The 10,812-nt window shown below is 35.6% G+C and overlaps 1 protein-coding gene across 1 annotated transcript; it reads right to left on the bottom strand.

Annotated features, from left to right (window-relative positions):
- Window positions 1-8,776: 8,776 nt before the first annotated feature.
- Window positions 8,777-10,348, bottom strand: LOC126672613 (uncharacterized). The gene is made up of 3 exons (XM_050366565.1): window positions 10,314-10,348; window positions 9,396-10,191; window positions 8,777-9,166 (listed from the first exon to the last, which is right to left on the bottom strand). The coding sequence occupies exons 1-3, from the start codon at window positions 10,346-10,348 to the stop codon at window positions 8,777-8,779; spliced, it is 1,221 nt and encodes a 406-aa protein (XP_050222522.1).
- Window positions 10,349-10,812: the final 464 nt, after the last annotated feature.

Raw genomic sequence — 10,812 nt, 5'->3', positions numbered from 1 at the left:
TGAGAAAGTTTAGCTATTTTCCATTCTAAATTAGTATATCTCCGCCTAAAACTATATAGATAAATTATAGTGGTAATTTTCCAAAATACATGTTTTGCCATTTTATTTACAATTTTATATAATTATCTAACCTAAAAAACTTTTTTTTTCCTTTCTCCTCTCTCTCAAATAAAAAACCCTAGCCGTCAAGCGTTTCTTCTTTGTTTTTCGCTTCGGCTGCCGTCAATGGTTTATTTTTGCCGTTGGCGGTAGCCATTTCTTTTTTATTGCTTTAGAATAAAATAAATGACCGACTCTTTTTCATCTTTTTCATTTTGGTTGGTAAATCTATCGACGAGGCGCATCAATTTCAATAGATATACAAATAAAAAATCAGAGCTGGATCAAGCCCTTTCAAGATTGAAGATGAAATCGTTATAGGTTATATTAGTTTTTTTTTATAACTATTTTACAGCGATTGTCTTTCTTTTTTGAAAGTTTTGCTGTTCTTTCTATATGAAAGATTTGTTGTTTTTTATGAAGAGTTTGTGAGTCTTCTGTTAGACAGAAAAGGATTGGACCTTATTGTGTTAGAGCGGTTATGTAATTTTGATTTTGTTTTGTAAGGCGATATGCGAATCAAGGTTTATATCTTGTTCCATGTCAGGTCATTTGAAACGGTTATACCCTTTCTGAATTCTTACACCTGTAACTACTCTTTATTATTAATGAAAGATTATTCGATTGTCAAAAAAAAAAAATTATAACTTTTACATTGCAAGTTTTAACTTTTCTTTTCTGACTTTTTTCATTTACGAAAAAAATCTTTTTTTTACCTTTTTCGGTTTTCAATTTCGGTTTTTTTCGGTTCGGTTGACCGAACCGACGGGCAGTTTTTTAATATAGTGTAAGATTAATTTTTTTTCCTGGAGTTTTTATAGATTTTTTTCCTGGAATTTTTTATTTTATTTTTTATAGTGTAAGAGTAGTGTATATATAGTGTTTTTATGATGTTTATATAGTGTAAAATTAGTGTATATATAGTGTATAAGTAGTGTATTTATGGCATTTTGTAGTGTTTTTTTGTGGTTTAATCATGAAACACTGCAAATACACCATAAACACTGCAAATACATCATACACACTGCAAATACACCATAAACACTGTAAATGCATCATAAATGTACTAAAAAACGGCAGAAATACACTATTAATACACCAAAAATACACTAAAACGTAAAGATATTATAAAATTATTATAAATGCACCATAAATCAATATTTTCTTTACAAAATCAGTAGCAATAAACAAATCTATAAATAAAAGAAGACAAAATAAATAATTATATGAATAATAAAATAATTTTATAACAAAAAATTATAGATCTACAATAATTTATTTAAAAAATATTTAAATCATTAAAAAAAGGCCTAATTACTTAAAAACCACTCACCTTGTAAATTTTTTTCATTTATACCACGACCTAGGAAAATTTTCAATTGTACCCTATTTTCGATTTTTATGTTTCGTTTGTACCCCAAGAGTAATTTTTTTGATAATTTAATTAATTTAAAGATGAAAATATTAAAAACAAGATATATAAATGATTAACATTAACGTTTTATTAGAATATAGGTTAAAAATGAAGAATTAATTTAAACTTTTTTTCAAAAGAAAATAGGTCAATTCAACTCATTAGGGTAGAGATGAAACATAAAAATCAAAAATAGGGTACAATTGAAAATTTTCCTAGGTCATGGTATAAATGAAAAAAAGTTACAAGGTGGGTGGTTTTTAAGTAATTAAGCAAAAAAAAACTAAAAAATTACAAAAATCTAAAACGAGTCGAGAAATCCATAACGCGAACGGGAGAGACGAACGGACTAGCGCGAATGGAAAAGACGAACAGAAAAACGACCGGAAACGACGAGAAATCCATCGGAAATAGACGAATGGAAGCGCGACCGGAAAGATGAACGGAAAAGACGAACGGAAAAATAATCGGAGAAGATAAACTGAAAATTAAATGAAAAAAAAGAAGAAAATAAGAAGAAAAGAAGAGAGAAGAAGAGAGAGAAGAGAGAGAGAAAAAGGTGACTATGTAAAAGTTTAATCTAAAATGAGATAAGCTTTTTTTATATAGTGAGTATTTTTGGTAAATACGTTAACTTATTAGGTAATATAGGATAAGAGGAAAAGATTGGGCAAAATGGTGTAAATATTTTACCCAAAACAGGTATTTGGAAAATAATCCCTAAATTATATTATGATATAAGTTTACTTTAATTAAAACTCTAATTATTATAAATTTTTAGTATTTCATTAAATAATTAATTTGTTAATGACTATAAAATCATTATTTAATGTCAATTAAAAATGGTTATTTTATAAATTTATCTGTCTTTATGACATAAATTTAACAAGATAATTTATACTTTTTCAAATTTTATAGTTATTTTTAAGCAGCAGTTTTAGAGTTTAATTAGCAAGCATTGGGCATCGCAATGTGCATGTAACTAATTTTTGTTTTTAATAAAGGCTTTTAATGTGTATTATTTATTTGGAGTTGATGTTCCCCTAAGTATACTCCATCCGTCCCAATAGAGTTGTTCACTTTACATTTATCGCACAATTTAAAAAAACAATTATATTATATAGGATTTGTAAAAAGTTTCTTACTTTTCTTATCATACCCCTATTTAATATAGGGTTCACTTACAATTTATTTTCAATTTACTTATTAGTGGATTTTAAATAGGGGTAATATAGGAAAATTAAGTGTAAAAATTAGTTACTTTTTAAAAGTGGACCAGAATTTTGGGACAAAAAAATTTCTCAAAATGTACAACTCTATTGAGACGGAGGGAGTAGTGCTTAGTATTCTCTTTTACCTGATATATGCTATTTGATTATGTATCACAATAAGTATTATTACTTTGAGCAAATCACTATGACACACGTTATATTTGACATAATTCATACTTTAATCCCTCTTGTTTAAAAATGAAACGGTATATGATCCTTCACTTTTATTTTTGTCAACGATTTAATCTTTTTGTCCATTTTTTGTGTTAGTCAACGAAGTTCACGAAACTATATGGTCCCCCACTTTTATTTTGTCAACTATTTCGGCCTTTATATTTGAAAATTATTTTACTTCTAAGTCCTTTAACTTTGTTGACTAACACCAAAATGGACGGATGGACTAAGCTGTTGATGGAAACAAAAATGAGTAATCATATAGTTTTATAAGGAGGGACTAAAGTGTAAGTTATGTCAAATGTGAGGGGTCTTATAGTAATTTGCTCTACTATTTTTTAATTTCTTTTTTCATAGGCAATGAATATCGATTATTGATGAAGTCTGCCTTCTGATCCGGTGAGTAAAACTGCAAAACATGATAGAAGCTAATCGGATGGTGGTTATCCGATTAACTCTCCAATACTAAAGTCAGTTTAGGCTTAGCAGCGTTTTTAGTATATGAATGTAACTGTGTTCCTAGGTATACCTCAAGCTCTTTATAAAATAGTTGAGAGAATACCTAATAGACTTCAAATAGGAAAGTGAAACCTATTTAGTAGGGATTGACTTTGAATAGGAAAGGGATTCCTTATTCAAGAGTAAGTCTTATTCAGAAATATCTTCTTGAATAAGCTTATCTTTGGAGTTTTATCCGAATAGGAAAGATATTCCATATATTCGGTCTTCAATGACAAGATTCCTTGTATATTTGGTCTTTTCGGCGACGCATCTTCTCCGAATTCTCGGGAATATCGGTTCTTCTGGGGATTCGGCTGATTCTTTCCTTGAACTTCAGGCTCGGCGAATCTCATGGATTCGGGCACTGATTTTATCGGGTTCTCGTACTTTGGGTGAGAACTGATATTCTCCCGGATGATATATCTTATGTGACTTGGTTCTATTATAGTTATGATAGGATTCAGTTTCCATCATTAGCCCCCCCCCCCCCCCCCCCCCGCGCAAGTGACTTATAGTCTTGGTATTTATGCCTTACTAAATTTTATCTTTATTTGAGGCGAGTCTTTTCATCTTCTGGCGAGTCATTTCGTTTGCTTGTTAGGATTTCCATATCTCATTTTTTCAGATGTGTTAGTCATCCGTTATTTAGTATTGCCAGATTTGAGACAAGTGTCTTGTTATTTGACATGTGTCGGTCATCTGTTGTGATACTTAGGGGTTCGTCTCTTCGGTTTTCTAACCCTCATCATTGCAGTTTAGGGATTTGCGAGTATCTATATATTTTTATTTTGGCTTCTTTTTTCATATCTTCTTTTGTGAATTCTTCTTTCAAAACTTTAGATTTCTAGATTACTCCTTTTATTCATTTCAAGATTTCTCGCTTCAAAGTTGCTTCATATCTCTCCTTTGAAACTGCCTATTTGATCTCTAGGTATATTTAGAGTTTTGGTTGAGTTTTTTTAGCTTTTGCGTTTTCCCTTTTTCCTTGCTGAATATTTATATTGTTCTTGCTAGTCTTGCTGTTATGGATACTTGGTATTACATTTTCACATGAGGTAGGCCGAATCGTTCTCTTTTTGTCCTTCCTTCTTCCCTCAGGGGTTGGACCCCTAAGTTCTTCTTGGTCCAGCATAATTGTTTTTCTTTCTTTCGTCAAGGTTTTACCGATGTTAAAGAATCGCTTTCTTCTCTTCCGATTCTTTCTGATGAAGAGAAGGACTTTGCCAAATATATTTTGTTAGAACGTAAGACTAATAAGGCTAAATACAGCGTTCTGTTAGAACAGTTTTTGAATCGTCGTGCTTCGCCTTTGGCAAATCTTCCCGTTGGAGGTATTTTTTCTAACTTTTATTTCATTTTGCTATTTGTAGGATGTCTACTTCTTTTAATCACCTTCTTGAAAACTTTGCAGTAGACATGTCTATTGACATGGGCGAGGTGACCGGCAGAGTTCCGCCTCTTCCGGCTCTTGATTCGGAGGGTATCTTGGCGGGTGATTCAGAGACTTTATTGTATCTTTTAAAGGGACCCGAGGTTATTCAAGATGACACGACGTCTTTGGGACTCAAAAAACGTTCTTCCGGGGATCATTTCGATCCGGCCTCTGCCAAGAGGCTCAAGAAAAAGAAAACTTTGAAAGAAGCTTCTACTATTGGAGGTGTACCGAAGCATGTCGAGCGGACGGAGAGGCAGGATCCTCCAAGGTTTTCCAATTCCAAGGTTCTCCATGCTTACATGGAGAATAATTTAGTCCAGGGGGACGTGGAGTCCATAGATCACGAGCACAGTGAGGACCTGGTGGATTCCGCATGCCTTGGTGGTTTCGTGGTTAGTCTCTATTTCTTCCTTTTATTTGTAAATTTTTCTTTCTTTCGTCTAACAGTTATTTTATAATTTCAGATGATCCAAGCGGTGATTGTGTTAAAGAAACGTCGTCGGGTTGCAGTGGACAAGCTGGGAAAGCTGAAGAAAGAGTTTTCTTCTTGGGAGACTGAGAAGAAAGAGCTCCAGAATTCTTTGAGCAAGGCTGAAGCTCTTAACCTACAACACCTTTCTTCGAAGTCCACTAGGGAGAAGGAGATTGCTACTTTGGAGACTCGGATCAAGACTTTGTCCGAGGAGATTGAGTCTATAAAAGCTTCTTCTACTTCTCTTTCCTCTGAGAGGGACTTCTTGAAGATGGAGGCAGAGCGACTTCGTCGTCGCCTTTCGAAGTCTAGGTCTTTTTATTCCCAAATTATGTCTCATTATCGATTGGCGATTTGGGCTAAGTTTTGTGAGAAGAACCCCGATGTTGATCTCTCGGGCGTTAATCAGCTGGATCCGACGTCGTTGGCCAAGAAAATTTAGGCGAAGTTTGATAAGTAGAAAGCCGAAACTCTTAAGAAAGCTTGTTGATTTCTTTGTATTTTTGATTTTTTTGTTCTAGGATTCCTGTAATTTCATCTTTTATTAATAGAAGAAATTTTCTCAATTCTCTCTTTGCCCATTTATTTTTTGAGTTAATCTAAACTCTTGTTCTTTGCCCATTTACGACTCTGGTGAGTCTGATGGCTTGAGTCGAGTTTGTTAGGACTCAAATGAGTCTTTTTAGCTTTATTTGGACTTAAACGAGTCTGTTAGCTTTGTTTAGACTCAAACGAGTCTATTAGCTTTATTTGGACTCAAACGAGTTTGTTAGTTTTGTGGACTCAAACAAGTCTTTTGATTGTCGAATATTATTCTTCCAAATTTTTATTTGATTTGATAAGACCGCTACACGGTATAAAAATTATCTTTGACATATATTGGCAATATTTCCTCAGATGCTTTACATTCCAATATCTCGGGATCATAGATCCGGCTATTGTTTTGAGTTTGTAAGCTCCTTTCCCCGTTGTTTCTTCAATTATGGAGGGTCCTTTCAAGTTTGGTTTTAATTTTTGCACACCGGCGTTTTCTCGATCGATTTCAGCATTTCTCTAGACAAGATCGCCTATCTGAAACTCTCTTGAGTGTACTCTTTTTTGTGATAACGAGCAGCTTGTTTCTTGTACGTTTCGGCTCGTATTTTGGCTTGGTTCCTCCTTTCTTTTAAAAGGTCTAGGCATAATCTTATCTTTGCTTCATTTATTGTTTCTTCCAAGTAGTTTACCCTGAGACTTGGCATTCTGATTTCTACTGGTATAACAGCTTCTGTGCCGTAGGCGAGTCTAAAAAGTGTCTCGCCCATTCCTTTTCTTGGGGTGGTTCTATAAGCCCAAAGGACATTACAGAGCTTGTCTACCCAGTTTTCCTCGTGTTCATCTAATCTTCTTTTAATTCCTTGTACTAAGGTCCAATTGGTGACTTCCGTCATTACATTGGTTTAAGGATGCGCTACCGATATAAATTTTTAGTTGATCATCAAGCCTGTGCAGAATTTTTTGAACCGTCAAATTGTTTCCCGTTATCCGTAACCACAGTGTCTGATATGCCGAATCTGCATATTACTTCATTCTTGAAGAATTCTTCTATCCTTGCTGCTATTACGGTTGATACTGGTTCTACCTCTACCCACTTTTTGAAGTGTTCGATGGAAACATTGAGAAATTTCATTTGGTTCCTTCCTGTTGGGAAAGGTCTGACTGTGTCTATTCTCCACATGGTGAAAGGCAAAGGGCTTTCCAGTGATCCTTGTGGTACTGCTGGCCTGTGCTTGACATTATCACGCCTTTGGCATTTGTCGTATTTTTCACGAGTGCTATTGATATCTTCCTTAGTGGTCAGCCAGTAGTATCCTTATAGCATTGTTTTTCTTGCTATTTTGTCTGCACCTTCGTGGGCTCCGCCTATGCCCTCGTCAATTTCTTTCAGGATTAGGTATTCGTTTTTCAAACAATACACATTTCCCCAAAGGTGAGTCAGCAAAGTTTGGTAAAGAACATTTTCGTAGTACCAGTAACTGGCTGACTTCGGATGATTCAAATGGCTTCGATATTGTCTTGTGGTAGTTCGCCGTTATCCAGGTATTTGATTATTGGAGTCATCTGATTACCAATTTTGTCGATCGCCATTACTTCTACTTCACTGATACTTGGTAGTTGTAGGGTTTCTTTTAGCTGCATTTGGCTAAAAATATGTTCGAGTTCGGAGGCGGACTTGGCCATGACGCCGATCTCGGTATTCTGCTCTTGTGGGATTTGCTTAATTTCCCATTGTCCTCCTCGTGGTTCTAATCTTTGGAGCATCCCCTTGACTTTTGCCAGGTATTGGTTCATTCTTGTTTCTGTAGCTTGGTATTCGCCTTTGACTTGATTTACCACTAGTTGAGAGTCACCATGTATTTTCAGAGCTTTCGTTTTCACTTCTAATGCTAGGCATAGCCCGACGATTAGGGCTTCATATTCTCCAGCATTATTGCTCGCCTCTAATTTGATATTTATGCAATATTCGATTCTGATTTTTCCAGGGCCCTTCGGGATGGCCCCCGCTTCGGCACCTTTTTCATTTGAGGCTCCATACACCTACAACTCCCAAAGGAGATCTGGGATAGTTTCTTCCTGTTCGCCAGGAGTGATTTCGGCTACGAAGTCTGCCAGTGTTTGTGTCTTAAGCGTTTGTCGAGGTTCATAACGGATATTGTGTTCACTTAATTGGAATGACCAATGAACAAGTCGCCCAGAGGTTACGGGTCTCTGTATCGGCTTTCACAGAGGTTGGTTTGTTTTCACTATCACATTGTGACTCTGGAAGTAATATTTTCTCTTTTCTTACGTAGTTACGACAACTAAGGCCATTTTTTCTATCTCTGGATACCTTGTTTGGGATCTTTTTAGCACCCGGCTGATGTAGTAAATTGGTTTGAGCTCTCCTTCTTCTTCCCTTAACGGTACCGTTCTGATTGTTTCCTTTCTTGCGCAAATTTACAAGTATACTGTTTCTCCTTTTAGCGGGCGACTCAAGAGTGGTGGCGAAGTTAAGAATTTTTCAGTTCTTCAAATGCTTCTTGGCATTCTTCATTCCAATTGAATTTCTGGAAACCTTTAAGAGCTTTAAAGAACGGTAGACATCTTTTGGCCGAACAAGACATAAGCCTTCCGAGAGAAGTAATTCGCTCGATGAGTTTTTGGATTTCGTTTATGTTCTTTGGTGGTTTCATATCCATTATCGCTTTGTTCTTTCCGGGATTCGCCTCTATTCCTCTTTGGGATATCATGAATCCCAAGAATTTTCCTCCTTGCACTCCGAATGCGCATTTACTTGGATTTAACTTCATTCCAAATTTGTTTAGATTTTGAATGTTTCCCCTAGGTCTTTTGCATAATTCTCCGTTTTTCACTTTTTATGATTAGATCGTCTACGTATACTTGGACTCGTTTTCTATTTTGTCTTTGAACATGAAATTTATCAGCCTCTGATATGTTGCTCCTCCATTCTTTAGTCCGAAAGGCGTTGCCGTGTAGAAATATGTCCCCCCGTCTGTAATGAACGATGTTTTTTCTTGATCCTCTTGTTTCATAGGTATTTGATGATAGCCTTGGGCGGTGAAGGCTAGGCTGTATATGGCATGTCCTATTATTGAGTCGACTAACTGGTTTATGTCGGGTAGGGGGTAACTGTCTTTTGGGCAAGCTTTGTTCAAGTCGGTATAATTTACGCACATCCATTTTTTCCCATTAGCCTTTTTCACGATTACTACGTTGGCTACCCATTCTGGGTAAAGTACTTCCCTGATGAATCCAACTTTCTTAAGTTTTTCATTGCGTCAACTATTATTTTTTGTTTTCTTCAGAGAATTTTATCTTCTTTTGTCTCACGGGGTTCGTCCCTTCGGTCACGCTTAGTTCATGGGTTATGATATGTGATTCTATCCCCACGATTTCTGAGGCCTTAGAGGCAAACGTTCTGATATTCCTATTTAGCATCGCCATGATTTCTTCTTCATGTTTGGGGTTTATGTCCACTTATAGGTTCACCTTCTTCTCTTCATTCAGCTCCAATTTTTCATCTCGCCGTTGGGGACACTTTCTTTTTCTTCTATTTCGTGGTTCAAGATTTCTTCGATTGGCATTGTTTCGAATGATTCCTGCACCGATTTCTCGTAGCATTGTTTGGCGGTAGCTTGGCTTCCTTTGATTATGATAATTCCTGTTTTTGTAGGTATCTTCATTGTAAGAGCTTTTATACTTGTTTGCGGCCGAGTCGTGGAGGAATTGTCTCCCCAGGATGGCGTTGTATGGTAGATCAATGTCTACGATGCTGAATCGCATTGGTAGTTCTTCATCTTTCCTCTCTTTTCCCAGTTTCACATCTAGGATGACCGTGCCCATATGTCTGATGGGAGGTCCGCCAAATCCTGTTAACGGGGTGGCGTTCCTTTTTAATTCTACGACGACTCTTCTGAGGCTCTCGTAGGCTTTCTTTGTCATTAAGTTGATAGCGCTTCCTTTATTGATTAATATCCTTTCCATGTTCCAATGTTCAATTATCATAGCTGACACCAGGACATCATTATTGGCATGATTGATTCTTCCAAAATCATCGTCGTCGAATGTCACCGCCGACAATATTCTAGGTTCCTGCATCTTTTGTTTCTTCTCCGGTGGATAGTGATGCGTGTTAATTTGCTTGTTTTTGATGTTTAATCCGTTAAAAGTCATTCCTTCAATAAGAAATTTGTTTGAGTTAAAAAAAATCTCCTTCTCGTTTGAAATTTTGAAGCTTTTTCCCGCAGATGGCGCCAATTGATGGAGTCTGCCTTCTGATCTGTACCTACAAAACAGGGTAGAAGCTAACCGGATAGTGGTTTTCCAATTAACTGTCCGATGCTAAAATCAGTTTAGGCTTTGAGCTGCAATTTTAGTATATGAATGTAATTATGTTCCTAGGCATACCTTAGGTTCTTCATATAGTAGTTGAGAGAATACATAGTAAACTTCAAATAGGAAAGTGATTGCTATTTAGTAGGGATTGAGCTTGAATAGGAAAGAGGTTCCTTATTTAAGAGGAAGTCTTATTCATGAATATCTTCCTGAATAAGCTTATCTTTCTTAACGTGTTTTGCAATCAAATTCAAACACTATGTTTTTTTATAACTCTTTTGAGTTTATGTATATCAAAAACTCTTTTTGATAATTACACTCATATATATATTAATTATTAATATTATCTTTAAAAGATAATATCTTAACGATAATACTTATCCTTGAATTTTGAAATTCAATTAATATATATTATATTACGATTATATATATAATTATCTATTAATCACTTTATTGCATTGGGCTTGTACATGCCTTAATTGTTTTGGGTCTTCTCTTAGTGTGCGACCCTGTAGGTTCATATAGCGTTGGTGCTGGGCCCAAAAACTCTATTTCGGCCTACAAGTCATAA

The sequence above is a fragment of the Mercurialis annua genome, linkage group LG3, assembly GCF_937616625.2.
Source record: "Mercurialis annua linkage group LG3, ddMerAnnu1.2, whole genome shotgun sequence".
Classification (NCBI taxonomy): domain Eukaryota; kingdom Viridiplantae; phylum Streptophyta; class Magnoliopsida; order Malpighiales; family Euphorbiaceae; genus Mercurialis; species Mercurialis annua.
The sequence above is the reverse complement of the archived record's forward strand: the minus strand, read 5'-3'. Positions and strand labels throughout refer to the sequence as shown.

Coding starts and splice junctions, on each gene's coding strand:
- LOC126672613 (XM_050366565.1), bottom strand. CDS start 10,348: ATGTATTCTCTCAACTACTATATGAAGAACCTAAG. Junction 10,192..10,313: donor TACTATATGAAGAACCTAAG/GTATGCCTAGGA, acceptor CCTGTTTTGTAG/GTACAGATCAGAAGGCAGAC. Junction 9,167..9,395: donor AGCTGAATGAAGAGAAGAAG/GTGAACCTATAA, acceptor GAAAAACTTAAG/AAAGTTGGATTCATCAGGGA.